General features: G+C 41.2%; 3 protein-coding genes across 3 annotated transcripts in view; 1 reads left to right on the plus strand and 2 right to left on the minus strand.

Moving 5' to 3' along the window:
• Positions 1 to 7,310: 7,310 nt before the first annotated feature.
• LOC108011254 (uncharacterized) overlaps positions 7,311 to 23,413 on the plus strand; it is a 62,579-nt gene continuing 46,476 nt past the window's right edge. Inside the window, exons 1-4 of the mRNA XM_065864129.2 lie at positions 7,311 to 7,650; positions 7,760 to 8,346; positions 8,408 to 8,670; positions 9,330 to 10,454. Coding sequence (XP_065720201.2) covers positions 7,944 to 8,346; positions 8,408 to 8,670; positions 9,330 to 10,454 — 1,791 coding nt within the window. The 5' untranslated portion in view covers positions 7,311 to 7,650; positions 7,760 to 7,943. The remainder of the gene's footprint in view (positions 7,651 to 7,759; positions 8,347 to 8,407; positions 8,671 to 9,329; positions 10,455 to 23,413) is intronic.
• LOC108021544 (uncharacterized) lies at positions 11,837 to 13,095 on the minus strand. The gene is made up of 2 exons (XM_017090311.4): positions 12,956 to 13,095; positions 11,837 to 12,901 (listed from the first exon to the last, which is right to left on the minus strand). Exons 1-2 carry the CDS (start codon positions 13,010 to 13,012, stop codon positions 11,966 to 11,968), a joined length of 993 nt encoding a protein of 330 aa, XP_016945800.3. The 5' UTR covers positions 13,013 to 13,095; the 3' UTR covers positions 11,837 to 11,965.
• Positions 13,330 to 14,682, minus strand: LOC108021543 (uncharacterized). The gene is made up of 2 exons (XM_017090309.4): positions 14,518 to 14,682; positions 13,330 to 14,463 (listed from the first exon to the last, which is right to left on the minus strand). Exons 1-2 carry the CDS (start codon positions 14,572 to 14,574, stop codon positions 13,501 to 13,503), a joined length of 1,020 nt encoding a protein of 339 aa, XP_016945798.3. The 5' UTR covers positions 14,575 to 14,682; the 3' UTR covers positions 13,330 to 13,500.

A 23,413-nucleotide genomic window follows, 5' to 3' on the forward strand; every position in this document is an offset into this window, starting at 1 on the left:
CACACAGCCACACGCACAGCAGCACAAGCGAATCCTGCTCTAAAATATATGTGAATATTTATAGAGAGCCATAGAAATATGTTTTAAGATTTGCTTACACAAGGTAGGAAAACTATCTCGAGAAGTTCGTCACACAGATAAATGTGTTTGGACAAATGTTTTTATATTCTCCCTATTTTTGTTAATATTTCTAGAATTGTTGGTTTTACGAATATCCCCTTTGATCTTATGAGATACAAATATTTTGTGTACCAACACATATAATTAAATCAAGTTTTATATAAAAAAGCAACAAATTGCATATGCTGAATTTAGGGGCGAAAGTTTTTATATATGTCTATTTTTAAGATAGATAGATAGATAGGTCGATAGATAAAAAGATAAATAGATAGATAGATAAATAGATAGATAGATAGATAGACAGATAGACAGATAGACAGATAGACAGATAGACAGATAGACAGATAGACAGATAGACAGATAGACAGATAGATAGTTAGATATATAGATATATAGATATATAGATAGATAGTTAGATATATAGATATATAGATAGATAGATAGATAGAAAAATAGATAGATAGATAGATAGATAGATGGATAGATAGATAGATAGATAGATAGATAGATAGATAGACAGATGATAGATAGATAGACAGATAGATAGATAGATAGATAGACAGATAGATAGGTGGATAGATTGATAGATAGGTAGATAGATAGATAGATTTGTTGGTTATAAAAATATCCCCTTTGATCTTGTCATTTGTGTTTGATTTCGATTTAAAAAGTCAAAAGACTATGCTGAATTTACGAATATCCCCTTTGATCTTGTCATCTAGGGATGTAAATATTTTGTGTTCATGCAATTAAATCAATATTTATTTATAAAATAAACAAACTTCTTAAACAAAATTTCCGTACTTGAAAGGTATTTAAAAATCGCATATTGTGTTTTTTGTGCACTTGTGTATTAATATATATTTTATGCTTCACTTCACCCACACAGATGCGTAGGCACACAATCTCTGGCACACACACACACACAAACGCACACACACGCACACTGGCACACCAATTTAGCCTCAGAAACATCTTGAGCTGGAAGAGCAAAGTCCAAGATGAAGGACTCCGTCCATTGTCCAATGTCCATCGAAGCCTTATGCGCTCGTAGGCCTTGTTATCATTTCGGTAATTGCATTTTTGTGTTTGTCGTTGTTGTTGCCATTGCACTTTGATGCAGTTTTTGCATCCTCTGCGAATTCTCTAAGGGGTTATTCTGGCAAAACTTTCTCAAGAAAACCCAAACCCCAGCTGCAACGGGCCATAAATTGTGGACCTGCTCCCAAGTCAGGACCGCCCTGCAAAAAGGCATACAATGTATTGCACACTTTTGTGCATCACTGTTTCTAATTTCGGACGGGACAGAATGGCATTAATAAATATGCACAGCATGCATTATACGATGGAGTGTCCAGCAGGAGCTTTGTAATTTATTTTATGATAATAATATTTTTTGGCCTTATATTTTCCTTGGCCAACCATCAACAAAGCGCGTCGTTTTTAAAAGCAAACCCAATTTGACTTTCAGCTGGTCCTTTGACCAAGTAGCTAAATACGATTTAAAAGTTAACGGTGTGGGATTGATAGAACACCTTCTTCATATGCTGGTTTTAAAAAAAAAAAAGCATCTTTAGACATATTTTAAATGTCTGAGTCTAAAATGTTAAAGGAAATGTCAATAAATAGTGCAATTCTATTATTTATATGCCAAAGGATTACTTCAAAAGAAAAGGTAAACTTTTTTTTTTTCTTTCTGTCATTAAGGAAACATCACAATGTCAAAAACTGTAATGTAAATCTTAAAGTTAGACAACCGTGAAAGAACATTTTTTTAAGATTTATAATAACACAAACCAAATGTTTTAAACTGTTAATAGTAACAGTTAACAACTATTAAAATTATTTAATTGCATTTTATTATTGCTTTGGTTTATATTTAATAGTAAAACTACCATAAATAGTAAGTTGTGTATATTTTCTTGTTGAAAGCGTAACTATTTCGTTGGTCAAATTTACTATTTGCTATGTTTAAACCATTTAACTATTATATTGGTCAACTTAACCTAAAAGTTTTTATGTATGTACATTAGTACAATTATTTGATTGATTAATTTCTCTGGCTAAAAAATTTAAAGATGAAGATTTTCACCAAAACACCTTCAAAAAAATACTTTATGTACATTTTTTATAAATAAATTTCAACAATACCTGCTAAAAGAAATGAAGCAATAGCTAAAATGCATTATTGAAAACAAAGGAAATTTTTTCTGGGCTTTCCGCCGATTTTTTAGTTATTATAAGAGAAAGCTGATTGTCTTTTATTGAGCTGGCCAAAACGCGTTAGAATTCATTTGGCTTTGTATATTCGATTGGACTCCCTGGTGGAGTTCGCAGTGCGTGGAAGCCTCTCGATAAATTTCAATTACTAACCCAATTAAAAAATTTTGTGAGCTTTTAGGCGAACAAACAGTGAAAAAGCGAAACAAAAAAACCGAAATAAAATAATAAATATAGGCATACAAAAAAAAAAAGTGGAATATTTTCAATATATTTGAGCAGAGCTTAAAAAAGGAGGAAAAAAGGAGACGACAATGCGAGTGAAAAATGCAGCAACAGCGGCTCCAACCATTTTTAATTTATTTTTTACCCCCCCGCTGATGTTGCTGCTGTTGCTGTTGTTGTCGCCCAGCATTTGCCGACATCACACATACGCACCATTGGCCCCAGCGACTGTCCTGGGGTTTTTTATGGTCACCGCTGCCGTCGCCGCTGCAGTTGCAGTTGCAGTTGCCGCTGCCGTCGCTGCTGCATCACACCCCGAACCCCTCACCCTTTGAACACCCACCATCCACCATCGATGGAGGCAATCAGTGCACCTATGTACCCTGATCCTGGCCATCCTGGGCATCCCCGATATCCCCGACATCCCCGACATCCGCGACAGGACATTGCTGGCCCGTTTGCTTGCACGCGCTTTCGCATTTGGGCATCTCTCTTGCTTTTTGTTCATTTTTTGAGCGTTCGCTGGCCCGTCATTCGAGGCCAATGGTGGCCGTGGTCGTTCGTGTTGGAGCGGTACCGTTATATATTTTTATATATTTTATTTTTCATTCGCGCACGCATGCAATAAAACTTGTAAAAAACGCGCTGCCGCTGCCCTGTGCCGGGGAAAAAACGAACAAGAGGTAAATAATGTACAGGCGAACGCGAATCTGAATATTTTTTTGTCCATGTGTATGTGACTCTGTGCATGTGTGTGTGTGTGTGTGTGTGTGCTCTCTCTGTGTGTGTGTGTGGGGGTTTGGGTTTGGGGCAGACAGATGGGCGGCCAATGCGTTGCATACTTTTAGGCGCATCGATGCATCCTTACAGGAGGTTTTTTGGGGGGGGGGCTGAGGGGACAGCATTTTTTGCTGCATTTGGGGCGTTGTCGGTTTTATTCGTTTTTTGTGCGTGCAGCGGCTGAAATAATGCGCTGTACTGGCACTTTTGACAACAACACCAATGTTAATGATAACAATAACAACAACAACAACGGGAACAACAAATAATTGAAGCGCTGGCAGCGCAGCCAACATTCGCCATCGCCATCGCCCTCGTCCGCTGCAGGTTCCGTTCGCTTTGTGCGCTTTTTAAATTGCAACTGAAATATGCGTTAATTTATGTTGCGTTGTTAAGCTTACACCCCCCGCAGCAGCAGCATCTGCATCACCCACCCCTACCCCCATTTCACCCCCCCCTCGTCAACTCTTTTTTTGTGCGTGAAAATGCTCCTTCCCTTCGGCGTATAATGCCACTCCGCAACCACCCACCGCCACCCCCTTTTAATGCCTCATTATCTGCCTGTCGGAACCGACAACGAATCAGTTTTTCCAGCTGCAGCCCCCAACGATACCCAGCCCTCATTTGCATTCCGCCAAAGGAATTATATAACCCCTGGTTGCCTTTTGTTTCCTCTTTTTAAATCTCTAGAATTGGCGGCAACAATTTAATAGTTTGCCAAACAATCCATTATTATCAATATTGATTTTAGTTAATTGAACCAGAATTCTTGGTTTTCAGAACTCTGGTTTAATGCTTGTTTAATGCCAGCAATTCAGCTGGATCGATAGAAAGTAAGGGTTTTATATTAGGTAAAGGGCAAATCGGATAATTTAAATCAGATGGTAAAACTATGGATCCTAAATGTTTAATATAGTTTTTTTAATTGTCTTCATTGCAGATTGTATAAAAAGTATAAAAGTGGGAACCGCACATTCAAATTTGTTTTGAAATTAGTTACGAAAGTAATGGCTTCTGATAGCAAGACCCCTGACTAAAGCACAAACAAACGGTTTAGTAATATGGAATAAGACATCTTGTATCCTTTAAATTAGATAGGAAAACTAGTCTCAAAAATTTTAAATATATTGTTTAAAATTGTGTTCATTATATATTATATTACTTATATAAAGTATAAATATAAAGTATATAATTGGGGATCACACATCCATATGTAATAGTTGAGAAAGTAAAGGGTATCTGATAGCCGAGGCTTTCGACTGAAGTATAAAGATAGGGCTTAATACTAGGGGAAAGGACATATCAGATCCTTTAACTAAGATATTAAAAGTATTGCTTTTAAATTGTAAATACATTTTTTAAATTGTGTTGACTATGTTGCAGATGGATACTATAATAAGTACAAAAGTGGGGATGGCACATCCAGTATTAAGGCAAATTTATTTAAAGTAAGTTAGGAAAGGTAAAGTCACCGTTAATAGCACTCCATCTCGATTCGCCTCCGTTTTGAAAATCTTGACAAATAACCAAAAATCTTACCCCGTAACAGGCCATTCAAATCGAAACAGGCTTGGGATCTTCATCCTTTCCCATCAAAAATAAAAACTCTCATGATGGCAAAATGTGTGGACTTTTTATTGGTGTCCTTTGGCACAGCATCGGCTGCAAGATCACTACAATACTGAGGCAAATGGCAAGGAGTTCGGGGAAACAGACAAAGAAGTGACCAAAACTGGACATTATCTTTGCCGAAAAGTAGGGAAAAAGAGTGATGCGGGCCAAATCATCGGCGAACATCAGCTGGTGTAAAGGGAAACCCACCCCGAGATTGAGGTCCAAGTGACCAGCGGAGGCTGAGGAATGACCAGCGGCAAACTGGTTGCTTTTGCTCCGAAGACGGAAGGGGTTGATCGTCGATTGCTGATCTCGATGCTCATCTTGGCCGGGATGCGTGTCAAAGTTCAGCGGCAGTTTCGGGAAGCTGTTGTCCAGTTTGGAAAACCGGCCTGCTTCTGGGTACGAATCCGTTGAAATTTTGATGTGAAAGTTCAGCAAAAAGAAGGAGGGAAATCTTATAAAAGTTCCGTGTCCTGCCACAGAAGCGGATGAGGATGAGGTTGAGGATGCGGATGCTGGGTTCGAGCGTGAGAAAGTTTCCTTGGCGTAGCCAAACTTGTTTGCCTCTAATGTCCTGTCGCAGATGCTGGTCCTTACTGCTGCCTCAAAACCAGTCGCTCGTTTTGGATCAACTACTTAGCCGAGGAGTCTATTTATTCATGCTATTTGGTCAGTTGGCTAATTGCTAACCAAATGCCAAGCAACCCGTCCCAGCCAGTAAGCCAGCCAGCCAGCCAGCCAAACATTAGCTCACCAAATGGGCAAAAGCCATCCATTGTTTGTCTATAAGTTGCTTCGGTAATTGTCCCCGAACGGAGTCACCATTTAAGTTCATCTGGCTCCTGGCGGATGACGAGGTGCTCCACCTTATTAGCTTAGATATTCCATTAGGCGCATCGATTACTCAGACATGCATCGATTTTTTCACAACTGACTGCCAATTTCAATGCATAGGCGATGAGGCCACGGCCACTAATGAACCTCGCCTGTCCAACCCCTCGTTTTGGAGGAGCTGGGAAATTAAGTGTTTTCGAGGTCTCTACAGTAACTCTGGGTAGTTAAAAAAATTATACAACAAATGCAGGTCAATTTAACCGAAGCTTATTTTACAGTAAAAGCAATTTACGTTCCAAAGAAAAGTGTTTAATATCAAAACAGAAACAATATCCTACCTCTTTAAATAAATTTTAAAATATTTACTTTAAATTTCTGGGTAATTCCATCTAAAGAAGCTTAAATTGCATCTATGAGGTGTTTTTTATTATAACCATATTACATTTATGGGACAAATTTTTACATTAAAAGCCCAAAACAACTTTTTCTTTTATTATAAAATAAATATTGTGATTTACGTTGCATATCTCAACATTCTAAGAGTTTCTAGAAGTTCGTTACAATAACCGGCTATCCGCATTTCAATAAATTTATGCATGCTGCCCGAGATCAACCAGTTTTCGGTACTTTCAATATAATTTTTGTCGGGGTCCAGTAATTAAGCTGAACCCAAGAACTCAGATGCTGAGATGCAGACAGAAGTCACAATAGTTCGGCCAAGCAGGTAGAGCCGGTTCTGGGACAGTTGAGCTGGCCAATGGCAAGACAAGATAAATTTGGGTTCATAAAAAAACAAGACAAAACCCAAGAAAACCGAGATAAAGAAATATCACCCCTAAGTGGAAGTAACCACCTCATAAGGACCATCCCATGGCCGAATAAGATTTAATGCATATTTTTAAAGCATGCTTTTTGGCGCGTATAATAAACACTAAGCTAAAACATTTTTCTCTCCTTACCCCTTTCAGAAACTTAGTTTACTTGTTTTCATCTTTGGGACAACACTATTTTTCCGCATGATAAAAAAGTGTTATTAAGTGACGCAACTTGTGACGCTTCGTTGGCTAACTCAGCGCAAAAATAAACCAAACAATTTGCACTTGAAGGGGAAAACCAAAGCAACAGGCGGATGTTTGGCAGGATGGTGGGATGTTGGGTGGAAATTCCGACCTCTAAACGTCATTATCCACTTTTTATTGAGTGAGGACGCAACTTATTTCTTCTTTCCTGGCGCTCTGAAACCGCCTAAAAGTATGCTGTTAAAAATGCAAAACCTAAGCAACCGTTTAGGGGTGAGTTTTGCCATCATCTTCGGGTTGGTCTAGCTCGGCAACAAGAAGTTGGACCAGGATTTGCTGGCCAGCGGTTGCGCAACTTATTGAGGTAGGCACTCCATGGTTATCTGCGAGATGCTCGGCTTTGAGGAGCTTGTTCCGAGGGCTGTCTGGCTTTCGGGGCTGCAGTTCAAAGTTCAAAGATTCCCGGTCAACCGGTTTGTATCTGGACCAGCCTGTCTTCGACTGGACCTAAGGATCTTCCTATTCCCCATCCTCGGTGGCCAAGCATCCGCATCTCATCGAGATCTTCTCGGCGGGACGTTGATCAGTTGGCCAGTCAGTTGTGTTTGAACTTTCATTCGGTCGCGTCGCGCTTGCTGTTGTTCATTTCTTTATTGGCTTTTAGTTATTTGTTGAGCCAATAAGATCTGAGCCCTTGTTTTTCGTTTTTGTGGGATTTCTGTTAATTTTTGATATTGTTAAAGAAAATCATTGTTTTTGTTAACTTTTCGTTGACTATTTATTTAAAGAAAAATTGTGTTGGAAATTATATAAGCCCTTGCTTGAACATCAAAAAGTATGTATTTTAAATACTAAGTTTTTATGATTTTCTAAAGTTGTTTATGATTTGGTGTTACCTAGTGACTGTGCAAAATTCCATAAATAATATTATTTAAATATTGCAGGACCTACCGAGAAATCCCACCAAACGAAGAATAGAATACAGCTGAAATTCCAATTTCATACAAAATTCTAAACCTAATACCCCATGTTCTTGGTTATCGCTTGGACTTGGCTTTGATATAGCGAGTTTTTTAGTCAAATAAAAAGTGTGTGATTGAGTTGGCCCTGTCAGAAGACATTCGCATCATGGAGCACTCGAATGGTAATCGTAAGCCCAGTACAGATCAGCCCGAGTCACCTCATCCACAGTCCTCGGCGATGATGGGCTCGTCGGAGGGATGGAGCAGCAAACGGAAGCTCTATGCCATCGAGGAGCGCGAGGAGAGCTCGCCGGTGACTGTGGGCAAGGCGGAGGCTGATCTGGCCTACGATGCGGATGTGGACGAGCTGGAGCAGCTGGATCAGCCGACAGGTGAGCGGGAGATCATCTACGAGCTGTTTCAGCCCTGGGCCCTCAGCACATACGGCGATCAGGCCAAGACCAAGACGATAACGCTGCGCAAAAAGGCGCGAATTCTTAAGGCGCTAGAGGGCAAGGAGCACAGTCGCCCAGATAGCTCCAAGTTTCGCTTCTGGGTCAAGACAAAAGGTGAGTGAGGGGAGGGTGGATGCAACCCCAAGGCGATACTCATACTGATTTCCCCTAATAGGCTTTACCACCAACCGCCCCGATGGCTTTGAAGAGGCTCCCGGCAGTCGGCGACGCCTGAAACCTCTTCCCAGCTCAGCCATCCTGTCGGATAATCCCAGCGATGTGGACCTCTTTGCCGCATCCACCAGCAAGGGATTCGGACGCCGGACTTACCGCAAGGTGGCCTGTGTGGAGGAGTTCTTCGACATCATCTACAATGTGCACATGGAACTTGGAGGCCGCAGCGGAATGCACGCGGGCCAGAAGCGCACCTACCGCATTGTGAGTGTAGCGTACAAAATATCATAAAGATTGATTCTTACATTTATTAGTTCATCTTCGTTGGGCTTATTTTATGCTTAGATGCAGTACTTTAAATAGTAATGTTCATTGATTGCATTCACAAAAGTATTTAAGTGCCTTTATTGGTGAATGAGGGACTACTTTTACTAAACTTAATAATTTTTAAGCACACCTTTTAAGAAATAGAATAGTGCAGGGTATAGAAAGTATCAAAGTAAAAATTGCATTTATGTAATGGGCTTTCAAATGCTGAATGGGCTTTTAAATAAGGAAGTATTACTATGTCTAAATACAACAAAAACACTATGCAAATTTTAAACTTAATTATTTTTTCAACACAATATAAAGCAAGATTATAGTAATAAAATAGAAAGACAATTTTCATTTTAAAAAAAGTCCCACTTTAGCTTCAAAGAAATAAGTAAATATTATTAAAACCTACTGATTTTGAATAAAGCTGAGAATAATTTTTAAAATGTTCACCAGCACGGCGTCAGATTTGTTGGAAATATCTGCAATATCTTCTTACCCGACGCTCTCCAATAATTATCTAGATCTAATTTGAAGAATTTAATATTTTCAAATCACGTTCATAATTTTTATTTTTCTGTAACCTTGTTCTATTTATCCCCATGCAGATCACTGAAACCTATGCCTTCCTGCCCCGCGAGGCGGTCACCCGCTTCCTGACCATTTGTCCCGAGTGCAAGAAGAACCTGCGACCCTCCTCACCATCGGGGGGAGGAAAGGACTCGGACCTGGCCGGCAACGAGAGCTCCTCGGAAGTGGAGAACTGCCTGAACTATTCATCGCATACGGAGAGCTCGCTGGAGGCGGGACCTACGGCCAAACGCCGTCGGCACTCGAGCGCCGACCTCAAAGTGGTTTCCGGTGGCTTGGGCGCATCTGTGGGTGGTGCCGCTATTGCCAGCAGCTCCAGTGCCACTCAACTGGATGTCCTGGGCACAGGACCGCCCCAAAGCCGCAGCCCCAAGCCACCGCAGGCGGTACAGGGGGCTGTTGAAAGCACGCCCAAAATCCGGGTCAAGACCCAGTTGCAGCGTCCCCCGAGTCCGCTAGATCAGTCCCCTGCTGCCCCGAATATCAATCCCCAATCTATAGCCCAATCTCTATCCCATCCCCAACCCGGTAGCCAGTGCTTTGATGTACAGCTGCTCAAGTCGCGGGATAATCTCCTGAGATACTATGACTTTATGAGGCGCTTCTATGCCGGCGAACCGGTCTTAGCACCGCCCATCTACGGCAGCAGCCTGTTGCAGAGCCTCAGCTATCCAACCACCGCCATCTCAACGGCGGCCACAGCAACCCCTACTACCCCTACCGCCACCACCTCAGCCCCTGGCAAGATGCTGGCCCCTCCCAAGGCCACATCGCCGCCGATCAAGACCTCTCCGGATAGCTCAGTACGGGCACGGTCTCCTCCCCCTGTGGATTCCACAGCCAGGCCTAGGGAAAATCCCCATACACCGATAAATCTAACAAAATCTATATTTTCCAGCCTGAAAACCGGTCAACCGGCATCCACTTCGACCCCGGTACCGCTGAAACTGGAACTGCCCAGTCCGCCGAAACCCCTGCCGGAGCTTCGAATTCCCCAACTGCGTGGATTGCCTCCTGTGGAGCTATCCCTGCCCCTGCCACCGTTGGATTTGGAGCGCCTGAAGCCCATCACCTCGACTTACTTGCAGTTGACACGCAGCATGGGACTCAGCGATGAGGATGCCTTGCGGTTCGACAACCTGGTGAGTAAAGACTTTAAGTACTCGCTCTAGGCTTAAGAAAATAATATAAAATTGAGAGCTGATGATAGTTGCCAACCCTGTTTATTAGCCAGGGAACTATCCGATCTCATATGAGCAATCAAAGTTTAATACCAAATCAATCAATTTACTATTACCATTTCTTACCATTTTACATTTTATTTTATTTCTGATAAAGCTACAAAATGAATCAGTATTTTTTATTACCCATACTTCCTATTGAATCTATTATATTACATTTAAAAGCCCTTTGGCGATTTTAAACCTTTATTACGTTCTCTCATGACAAAGTTTAAAAAAAAATATTTGAAAAATGCATATTACCTATATATATTTTAATATCGTTATTGACCAGCAAATGCAAATAAAGAATTCGCCGATATTGTTTAAATATGTATGCTTGCTGTAACATATTTTATGCCAAGTTGAATTTCATAATGGCGCCTAAGGGCAGGCAATGCTTTTTAATTAGTTCGAGCGCCGTGCAAACATTTTTTGCTTCATGTTTGGCTTTAGCTACCGTACTTAGTCTTAAGAAAAAATGCTTTTAATACGTTTTCATACATTTGATCAAACAACAATTTTTTACTAATCTAGTTTCTCTTTTCTCTGACATGCTTGGCTTATAAATGTAACCCAACTAATGCAATGCTAACGAGCGAGAAAGACAATGACAGAAAAACAGGATACACACCACTACAACTGCAACCAAATCAACCATGACCAAAATGCTTTCGGCCACCAAATGCGTTTTGCATTGAGCTGCGCACAAAATTATGCAATAGCCTTTTTTTATACGTATTTTAATCATTTTGCCGTGAAATTCCAATTGAATTTCTCGTTCCGCGCTTCCCCTTTGTGTTTTTATAATTTTGATCTCTTAATGCTTGAATTATTTTTGGCTGCAATTAATTTTTTCCTTTGCTAAAATTATGTTGTTAACCATGCTTAGTCAACTAATGTTATTATTTTAATATTATTTCGTTGATTTTTTTATTATCCCAATTATATTTTTTCCTTTCTTTTAATTTCTTTCAGCTCAGTTGTTAGCGAAAACAAAAAAAAAATTGTTTGTAATAAATTAGCTATACAAAACTATAAATGCTTTTTTAATTAATTTGGCCAACGATATGAAAATAAAGAATATTTAATGTCCCAAAATGTATACATAAATGCGAGTAGTTTTTGAACAATTTAGAGCGCTTTGTAGTTGCTTGCATAAATATATATTAATATAGATGAAAACATAAGCAGGTAAGTCTACACATTCTAAACTATAAACAAAAAACAACCTTATCAATTTCATACCTACATATATATTTATAAGTTTAATATTCCATCTAAAGATTGACTCAGACCTCCAATTTTAATGGCTGGGTTTAGCCCCAGCTGATAAGCTTTTTATTGAAATGCGTTTTGGTTTTTCAATCAGTGTTTACAAAATATTCTATTATTTACTTTAGAAATTTTAATTGAACTCTTAAGTGCTGGATTTACTTGGTGGGTTGCTGCTTGGGCTCTTCTTCAGGGCCTTTAACTGTGCTGAGTACAAATCTGGCAGTCAAAACTCGACCATTTTTATCCACAATTGTCTTAACCAACTCGCCATTTGCATTTTCAATGTCCGACGGTTTTAGATCCAGCTTGGCCAAAAAATTATCGATCACTTTGTCCGTGCCGTCGTCTTCTGGAGGGGGCAGTGTGGGAAGTGGAACCAGAGTTCGTTGGGTGGTGGTGGGTGGGTCTACTACGGGAACATAGTAAGGTATCCTCTGACTTGGGCGGGGGCTTGGTCCAGAATTGGAGTCAAATGGACCAGGACGGGATGCTGGAATTGCTCCCAAGGGTGGATTCTGGGAAAAGTCGGGGTTTATTGGACCCGGTTCCCTCGATATATCGGGAAATAGCTGCTCGAACACATTACTTCCCGGCACAACTCGGCCGCTATAAGTTCTTGTTGTGGTGGTCACCTTTCGTCCCAAATTGTCCACTTCCGTCTTGGTTTTCACTTCCGGCGTCACTCCGGTTGGCACCTCCCAGTTGGGAAATAGCGAAGGCCTGGAAAAACCCGTGCCAAATATATTGGTATCGAAATTACCTATTCCGAAATTAGATTCTCCTATGGGACGACGCTGGCTGACGGAATTCGGCACATACTCCCAGTCCTCTTGGGGCTTAGAGCTGGAATTGTCCTCCAGCCTGGCAGGCAATGATCCCTCTATAAGCCGCTTCCTTGCAATCGATCTGCCATCCGGACTCAGTTCAAAGGTCTCCGTAGTCAGCTGACCGGCGTCACTTTGTTTTCTAACAACCAGCGGCTGCCTGGTGCGCCACAATTCACGCAAGCCAACTTCATCTAATCCTATAGTCTGGGCCGCATATATAAGCTCCTGACTGGGTTCCCCAACTGCGGCTGTTGTTGCTGCTGTCTATAGGAAAAATTTGATGTCACCCTTGGATTTTGAGGTACTTCCATGACCTACCTCTAGTTTTAGGAGCAGCAAACTGGCACAGATTGCCAGAAGATTAGAGTACTTCATTTTCGTTCTTTCCGCTACACTTGTGATCACCTCGATTGCCTGAATCGAACTAAACTTGATAGTACTAATCGGCTGAATTTGCCAATCCTATAAGCAGTGGCTAACCAAAGGTTATCTATAGGTTTTCCCACAGACTCCCTTATCATCGAGTGCAAATATAATAGATTTTCCCCAATATTTCCGTTTGAGGTAGAACCAAAATTTATAGAAATTCGTTAAAGTTAATATAAATTTTCAAGCTTCTCGGGTAATAAATGTTTAATTTTTCTGTTAAGTGGATGGTGACTACAAATACCAAAATACTTAAACCATTTGAATTTAAAATTGTTTTCAAAAAATATTTTAAGAGTTTATTTGCAATACGTTAACAATAGACAGTTGGGAATCCATTGCAAATATTCTTTAAACTCAGTTGTCGAGCTATATAATAATTATTTCATAGATGTACACTTTGTCTAAAAACAGATATGATTTTAAAGGGAGTTTTTCTAGTTGGGACTACCCTCTCGACCTTTGTCATTGCTCAAGGCAAAACTGACATTCAGAACTCTGCCTTGCTTATCTACGATCTTGGTGACCAGTTCCCCATCCTCCTCCTTGATGTCTGCGACGGTTATGTCCACCTTTGACAAGAAATCATCGATGACCGTGTCAGTTCCATTTGTCTTGGGTGCCAGAGTGGGCAGGGGTACTAAGGTTCGCTCCGTTAAAGTTGGATCTGGTGACGGCACCCACAGGGGATTCGAATCGTCGAAATTTGGGGGTGCCAGCGTGGGACGAGGAACCAAAGATCGAGGAGTCGTAACTGGGTTTGGCATCCATTGGTCAATAACATCGGGTCTATTCGGATTACGTTCATATGTGTTGGGCACATTTTGAGGGGGAAGGTACTCCGGATTGCGTCCACCCAAACTGGGATCTTCGCGGGGTGGAATATATAGAGGGTCACGGCTCGGAATATTTATGGGATCATCTTGAGGAGGACTATACTCCGGGTTTGCTTCATTTGGTCTCTGACAATTACAAGGTAGACCGGGAATTTGCGGGATAAACTGATTGGGTCCGAAAGGAACAAAGTTTTTAAAGATGTTAAAGTCGGGGAAACCATATCCCACTGGATTGAGGAAGGGATTATTGAAGACACTGGCCAGTCGACGCAGCTGGTTCGATACAAATTCGGCATTTTCTTGAGCTTGTGTGGCGGCAGATGCTCCCACTGCCGGATATGTCCTTCCACGTCGTATTTCCGTGCTCCTTAAAATGTTTCTTCCATTGGGACTTAGTTCGAAGGTTTCCGTAATCACCTCACCGGAATTTTTTTTCGTTGTGACAATATACGGCGATTTGGTGCGCCACATTTCATTCAATATATCCTCGGTCAAGTTCCATACACGGGCCTTGGAGTACAGAGAAGGGTGGATTCCACGATCAGTAGCTCTGGCTGCTCCCATCTAGAGGAAATAATTTGTTTTAACTATGGAATAATGGGAAATCCAATGACCTACCTCCAGTTGGGAGAACACCAGGCTGGCGCAAATAATCACAAGATTAGCGTACTTCATTGTTGATATTTCCCGGGCACATGCAACCACATCGAATGTCTGGTTCAAACTGAACTTGATTCCGTAAGCATAGCGCACAAATGCCGATCGATGCTGATCACCCTTACTTATATATAAAGCTTTATTCTTCACGAGTCACGTTTTCTGCTCTTTATTTAGAGGCTATCGACTTATTTAGAGATACTTTATCTGAATGGGGTTTATGCCGTGAGGATTTGAATGAGGATTATCTTTAAATATAAAATCTTATTTTTATCAAAATAGGGGAGCACTTTTTCAACATTAAGTCTGTGAGGCCTTATGTAACATAAGCAAGTTAGAGAAGTTCTGAATGAACTGAGAATTTTTTAACAATCATGCACGTCTGCTATTCGTCGATAGAAAAGACCGGTTTTTTGCAGTACATGTTGCAAACCTACACATGAAAAACAAGTCAAGCCGCTCTCGACCTTAAAATACTCATCATCTAAGTACTGCTTCTTGTTCAGCTAGTGGGAAAATTCACAATTTCTATATAACGAATACATATACAATTAACAGAGTCTGATAGGCTCAAGATTTTACTTTGAATGGGTATTTCTTTTCTTAAAACTCATAATAAAACTTCTAGGTTATACCCGGGTATTCAAATTGCTCATCGGCATCTATTAAACTATATTTATGAAGCTGTGTATTTTTTCATTGCAAAGCCTACAATCTCAAGCTAGAGATAGCGTAGAACAAGTTTTAGAACTACCTTGCTGATTAAAAATACATTTATTGTCAGTTCCGTAAATATGTTCTTAATAATTAGAAATTTAAGATTAACAAATATTTTATTTCTTCGAACTTAATAAAATAAAAACGTGTTGGCTATCACATTTTATCACAGCTTTAAAAACACGTAATGCTATATACATAGATAATAGCTATTCAAAAGACGATACATCTAATTTTTTTTCATAAGTTAAAGTTGGCAGATATGGCACCAAATTCCAAAAATTACAAATTTTGTTTTTTGGGCGTACTTGAAGTCTCTAACTCTTGTTCCTCGCAAAGTAAACAGCAAACCAGATTACACCGAAATTAAAATCGTTCTAAGAACTAAGGTTCCAAATAACTGACAGTATGACAGACACGTTATCATGACACGGTAAAAATAAAAATGAACCCATTGGTCCTTCGCATTTCGTTGGGAGTGAGTCTGTTGATGGGGGCTGAGAAAGGATATTGAAGATGTAGACCCACCGATAGGATAGCATTAGTGTTGGGGGCCACGGTCCAGCGACAGTGGCTAAAGGGTGCAACATCAGGACCGGACTTCAGTCATGGCCATGCAGGATTTACGCTAAAAAGACGCCATAAACCTTGAATGCCAACAGAGCGGAGGAAAAAAAAGGGACCGAAATTGGAATTTGATAGACGCCCGGTCCTCTGGTCCTTGTCCAGGTCCCAGGTTCGTGGCCCTATGGCTGGTCCCCATCCTGGCCGGAGTCCTTGCTCGGAGCTCAGAGGCCGTTGCACGTATCCCCAAACCCTTTTCGTCCCTTTTCCACGTGGGGGGGCAAGGCAAGTATTGACGACTTTTTAAAAGGGTCGAACGTTGTCAGGGATAAAGGGGGGTTGGGGTTAGAGCCCGGACGAACATGGCTTAGGGGATAAGGTGGGTGGAAGGACCAAGGACCAAGGACCGAGGCGCGTGCTATAAACCAACCGATTTTAACGCTTTGCAGGTGAGGCCAAGCGAGGCGAAGGTGTCTGTGTTTGTGAGTGGGCGGTGATTGGGTGGCCTGCCAAAGTTATAAAACTTTACAGTTAACTAGGCTTGGCAATCAAGCTAAAAGCAAAGGCGTCGTCGTCGTCGTCGTCGTTCTCGTCCTGTTGCTACCTCGGCTCCTGTTTGCAGTCCCGCCTGGCGCCATCTAGCGACAGTTGCCGCAGTCGGGGCGAAAAACAAAAAAGCGGCAACGTGCCCCTCTAAATGTGGACAGGTCAACACCCACTTGACCGTATGTGGGTGTGTGTCCTCCGAGTCCTCGTCCCAGTTGGGTGAGTCAGTTTGGGTCCCTCACACCAGATATAGCAGCTCCATTCCCAAGGCCTCCACCACCCAAAGGGTTTGGCTTGACCAATGCTCCGTGAGTTTGTTCAAATCGCCTTTCCTCCGGTTTTTTGTGGGCTGATTTTTTACCCGTTTCGTTTCACAGATATTGTCAGGTATGTGATGAAGTCCAATTAGAATTGCGTAACTGAAACTGACTTTTAAATGCTATGAAAATTATTCAAATCCACAAATCTCTCGATGGATTTTAAATAAATTGAATTGAAATTTGATACAACTCGCATAAAATCTACAAAATTTTCATAAAATGTTTTTACAGTTACATTTATTTACTAACTATTTTCGATTAATTATTGTTAAGCTGCATTTAGGTAATGCAACTTAATCTGCTTAACAAATCCGTAATATAAACTATGGCTAACACAAAAAAAAAATCGAATAGCACATAGCTTTTGAAAACATTTGTGTTGAAATACTTATATTTCCTATAAGGGCTGAAATGGTATTGGGATTTTATATAACCATTAAGACCCAAACAGTGGTCCAGAATTTATGTAAATCCCACTTTAGTGTTAGGGGACTGGGGAAAAAATTGGAAGCCATCAGCAATGGGCACGCACCCACCCCCAGGAGGGAGTCCTTCCGGGCAGACCCATGGCCACACACCCAACTCTAACCGAGGGTCCCAAGTCCCAGGCCCCAGACCAACCTCGAAAACTGGGGACCGGAGCTAGCGACTGTCTGTCAGTCGGTCGATGGGCGGAGGACGGAGTTTTAGTGCCTCTGGAACATGGGTCGGGCACTTCTTCATTAATTTTCATGGCGGCACAAGAACAATGCCACGCCCCCAACCGCCCCCCACGAAACGGAGGAAACAGAAATGTTGGAGCGGCGAAAGCGAAAAAAAGTTTCTCCAGCTCGGACCAAAGTTGTGGGTGTGTTTTGTGCAAATGAGTGAAGGTGGAGACGCGTTTCTCGTCCTTTTTGCTTTGTCAGTGTCTGCGTGGGTATATCTCTACGGCTCTCTGTGTGTGTGTGTGGGTTGATTACTTTCTGTTTAGGTGCCCGTCCAAGTTGCCACCCCGGCAAAACCCCAACCTTACTTTCGAAAAGGGACTTCTAAAGGCAAAACGCATTTTTATGTTTGCTCGCCCGCCCGTCGTCTAGCGGTCCTTGGTCTCTTCCCCATTTTTTTTTATACCGTAAGCAGGATGCGAAGCCCTTTTTCTGCGCCCAGCCACACCCAACGATCTACCAAAAAGGAAGGAGGGGGAGGGGTGTCTGCCGGGCAGGGACAATCGTCCCAACCCCATCGATGTCTGGCCTGGGTCCTGGAAAAATTGCAATTTTCGCTGAGGAAAAAAGCCAAGACAACGTCTTGGAGTCGCTTTGACATGGCCGGGGACCAGATACCCCCTTTGCACCCCCTCCCCTAGGGCTGCTCTAATGAATTTCCGTCCAGGCAACTGGGCAGCATCCCTGGCAAAAAGGAAAAAATAAGAGAGTAGAGCGAAAAAAACAATTAAAGTAGGATTTGGTTGAAAGAATGGGCAAACGCACCCATAATCATAATTGCGCGCCCGAAACTTGTCGATTCTTCAGGACTCCTTTCTTCCATCCAACAATCGACCCCTTTTCCCTTTAATTGTCAATCCCCCTTTTGCTTAATTGTCAACTGGGCTCCCCAACTTGTTTCCTTTTCAAAGCTCTCTTGTTCTTTATTCAGGGTTTTTTGGAAAATTTTCACTTGCTTTTAATTTGTCAATTCGGTTGGGGCATTCTACCCGGTTTTTCTCATTTTTTTTGTGACTACTCTGGGACAATTTTCCTGTTTGCTGATGAGTTGTCGAACACGGTGGCAATTACTTATTTTGGCTAGCCTCGAGACTTGCGTTTTAATTACTTGCTGGATTTGAATAAGTGCTGCGTTTATGGCAGGGATTGAAAGGAGCTTAATTTTGGAGCTGTTTAGTTTTCTTCTTCATACCCACCTTACTTCTTTGGATTTTTACATAGATGATTAAACAGCAGAAGAGGTATCACTACTTTTTAAACTTAGGTTGAAGGAGTTGCATTACCTTTGTTTTATATACATTTTTGATACAAATAACAAGAAAATTTGAAGATATTGATTATTTGGAAGTTGCACTAAAATCAATTTTTGAAATGTCAAATTCGAATAGTTTGAATTTAATAAAAAAAACCTATTGTCTGTTTTAAAAATGCATTTTTTAATTAATTTATTTTAAAATTCTATAAAATTAGTTTAGAACATTTAATTAAAAATATTGAAATAATATTAATGGTATACTGTGTTCTGATGGTACACCAAATGCCAAATATGAAAAATTTGAATTTAAAAAATTTTTTTTTACATATTTCTTTAAAAATCTTTAAAAATTTTAAAGAACATTTGATTTTAAACTATCAAATAATATTAAAGAAGGTACAATTCACTTAAGTTTTTTTGTACTCCGCATATATAGTATAATGTAATAGCGATCAGGCCAGGGACGCTCTGATTTTAAGGGCTATTCAGGAATCGTCCTTTGATCCGTTCTTCGGACCCACTTCCCCCAATCAGAAGTACATCCATGTCAAAAAACAATTTGACTCCAATTACCGAAACACTAAAAAGATGTACCGAAAAGTGGAAAAGGGAAGTGAAAAAGAAAATGTTCATCGCCACCGATTGAACTTCCGATGCAACGAGAAAGCAACAACATCAGGCGGCACGAACGATGACGTTGATGGCAAATAAACAAAAGATTAAGACCAGACAATAGTAAACAAACCGCATCAAAGTGGGGAAACCGGAAGCGACAAAAAAAAAACGAAGACAACAACAATCAAATAATGAATTCCTTTGGCAAACGACAAATTGATAAATTAAACGCCACTTATGGGCGGAATGTACATGTGTGTGAAAACCGGAAGAAAGTGGAAAAAGAAAGCAAAATAACGGCAAGGACACGCAGTGCAAAAACAAAAAAAAAAAAACAGGAGCAACAACAACCGCAAAGTGCACGCAAATTGAGGCGGTAATAAAAAACAACATAAACAAGCAGCGTCAGAAAATAAAAGCAGAAATAAAAGTCAAAGGACTCGCTTCACAAACACACGTCCATTATCTCGCTCGCACTTACACTCAGAAGCAAACACACACACACACACACACATGCACATACACACATTCGCATACAGGCCAGACGAAAAAAATAGAAGCAAAACAATTAACGTCCTTGACGAAAATGTATTTTTTATTTCATTTTATTTTGCCGCCATCGAAAAAAGCTAAAAAAGAACAAGTTGAAAAGTTGAGCCGTGTGCGGCATAATAAAAGCACAAAAAGCCAAACGACCAAGAAAATTATCCCCCCGGAAAATGGGGAAGTGAGAGGGGTTAAAGGGGGGGCAGGTGGGCGTGGAAGATGCACAAAAGAAGACAGGAAAAAGCAAAGTGGAGGCAAAACAAACAAACAAATAAGCAAACAAGTTGAGAGAAGCCGACAATGGGAGAGAGCGGCGAGAGAAGATGATGATGTTCATAGCCTAGAGGCTACTATCACACACACACACTACAATCACTCACACACACATGGGCAGCGGAAAAGAAATGCGAAGGCAAAAGTGTTTGGAGGCGGCGGCAGACAAAAAACAAGCAGGACGAACTAGAAAGCGAGCAACAACAGAAAAAAGAACCGAATGACAATGGAGGAGATGGAGAAGCAACAGACACAGCCACCTGTTGAGTCATCGCGCTCACACACACACACACACGCACACACTCAGGCAGGAGAGAGTCCTGCAGCTCAAGCGGAAATGCAAATAAACAAACACGAGGCGAGAAACGAGGACGAAAAGGAGCAAAGAGAAACTCGCGACGACGACAACGACAACGAAAACGACGATGAGCGGCTTTGCCATTGTATTGGTGGGCCGCTCTCGCTCTCTTTCTCTGCCCAGCACACACACACACACGCACACACAGCCATCCATGACTTTGAATAATATTATGGAGGATCCCGACTTTCAACACTCTTTTTACCATTTTTCTTGGCCATAAAAACAGCAACAAAACAGCCAGCAAAATAAAAACAAGTAGACAATCCAAAAAGCAAACAGCAAGCGCAAAAGCAACGACGACGGCCAAAAGGATGCAAAATTCAACGAGCGAAAGTTACCAAAGGAATTTACGACTTTCGGCGAAATCAATTCGAAAGTGGAGCAGAATCAGCAGACAGCAACAACAAAAGGATCAAATAAAAACCAAAGCCAGACAAAGCGTTGCTGCATGGTAAGATATTCCTTTTCTATTTGCATATTCGACTAGGGGGATAAAGGATTTTCGCATCACAGTCCCCCTTTTTTTTCGCATCGCTTTCGTTTGTTAGCGAAATTTTTTGATTTATCAGTCGAGTCAGTTTTGCGGTTGACGCGAAGTCCTTTTTATTGCTGCATTTGGTATGACCGATTGATTGGGCTGTAATTGGTTTTTATTGAACTCAAATGGCGCTGAAAACGGCGAGTGCAGTAGAGATTTATATATTTAAAGATAGTCTCGCTTTTCATATTTCACCAAACCATTTAAAGTTTGATGCTTATTGTACCCCAAAAATAAACGAATAATTAAATGGAAAATAATTTTGGAAATCCGCTCTTAAGACTGTGCAATTAAAGTGGTTTTCTTAATTGCCTTAAATCCCAGTACAAAGATCAAAATAATAAGAGCCGGCATTTCAATCGATTTTTGTGGAGAGAAAAGGATTGAACATTTCGGCCCCCCCTACCCAAAGATGCCACACGCACAAAGATGGATGCACAGTGCCCAGAACTTGAATTATATTTTGCAACTAATTTATAAACTGAACGCATCTCCTGCTCCGTTTCAACCTGGTCTTGCCCTCTTGCTCTCACTCCTTTTACGGCGTAGACAATTCGAAGAAAATGCATTGATTATGCATGCGTAAAGCCCAAAACTCAACTGTAGATGCATAACTCTGGCCCGAAAACCCAGTCCTTTGATCTATCGCACTGCCAGGAGAAGTGGTGGCTTTCAAGTAAAAAGATAAGACAGCACTATGCAGACCATCTCCCTTTATCTTATACCATCCTGGCTCTTTTCCGTCTGCTGTCGTAAGATTTTCCCAGTCTCTAAAATAGCATTCAACTCCCAGCTACCCAGCTATCCAACTACCCAACTACCAAACTACTCAACTACCGACATGTGCTGCTGAATTTTCTTCAAAATTTTGCACTCCCTGGATCCTTTTGTGTGTTCGTCCTGTGCAAATTAAAAGCATTTATATATGTATGTGTTTGTGGGCTACCCCCTGGGAGAAATTACGTCCCGCACCTCACACCCCATACCATACTTTCTCCAAACCTTTCCCCCGCCCAAACGAATTATGCACAAACGACGTTCGTCCAGCATTGCGTATACGTAACGCCCGACCAAGTGTGTGCGTGTGTGTGTGTGTGTGTTGATTAGATTTTCTTGCAAGAAAACTGACCAAAGAGTTTCCCATACATCAGTTGACCACACACACCCACACACACACACAGACGCACGCACACATTGCCATTTATATAGAAAGAGAGAGATTTGCACTTTTGCTTGTAAGAATTTTCGGTGACTCGTGCAGTTGTATGGTTGTATTTTAAGAAGCTGACCACACACTTACACCCAGCTCACCCACAAGTGCATATGCAACACCCCCAAGCACACACACACACTCACACACACACTGGCAAACCGCATGCAGCTGCAACAGCTTCCGTTTACCACCACCCCACTTGGCCACCCAAAAAGTTTTCGTTTTGCTTTCTTGGACTTTGCCTAATGCACATTTTTGCATTTTGCTCTAGACAGAGTCGGCATGCAGATTGCGAGAGCGAGAGGGTCTAATTCGGAAGTTTCTTATTAGTGAGCAAGTGAGAGGGAGAACGAGTGCGAGTGTGTGCAAAGGCAAGGGCCAAAGCGAGACAGCTATAGGTACGAAGAAAGTGCACTAAAGTTTTTGGGTGCCGGGCATAATGATTCAAGACCTGGTTTGGGGGTCTATGTGCATCAATTGCTGACCGGGCACAACAGAATCCCATTTTTTTTCGCTTCCTTAATCACAATTAATTGTTATCCCAATTCTGAAGGCCACCAAGGACTCACAGAAGAAAGATGATCCCTAAGAATCATCATGTTTAGGCAAATCTTAATTTTATCTTTATAGATTTCAATGCCTAACTTATAATTAACTAATGACACAATCATTAAATATATACATTATATATTTCACCAGTAAAGTCATAGGTCATCTAAAGAATTTCCATTTAATTGGTTAAAAACTCTTCTCCAAACGGAAATTAATGCCGAATTTCCCATAAATGCCAAGGAAAGCCTATCAAAAAACACAGTAAATTGCTCATTTATGTATAGAAGTTGCCACACCCCAAGCACCCAGTTGCATTTATTTTCGTTTGTAAAATCTTAAGACATTCGCAAGTACCACAATATCTCTAATACAAAAACCCCACACCCATCGAAGGCCGAACCGAAAGTGATACATAGAGAGCGAGCGAGATGGGCTTAAAGCTAGAGCGAGACCGAAAAATCGCACGTGTGTTGGTCGAAAATTTTAATCAAAATTTATCTTAAGAAAAATGGATTTCCCCCCGTGTGCGTGGGTGGGTGTGAGTGTGTGTGTGTGTGCGAGTGAGATGACGGCTAAAGCAAAAAGGCCTACAAATCGATAGGATTGCCTGCTTTAAGAACTCAAGACTCCTGCTGGACCATTCGAGAAGA

The sequence above is a fragment of the Drosophila suzukii genome, chromosome 2L (assembly GCF_043229965.1).
Source record: "Drosophila suzukii chromosome 2L, CBGP_Dsuzu_IsoJpt1.0, whole genome shotgun sequence".
Lineage (NCBI taxonomy): Eukaryota > Metazoa > Arthropoda > Insecta > Diptera > Drosophilidae > Drosophila > Drosophila suzukii.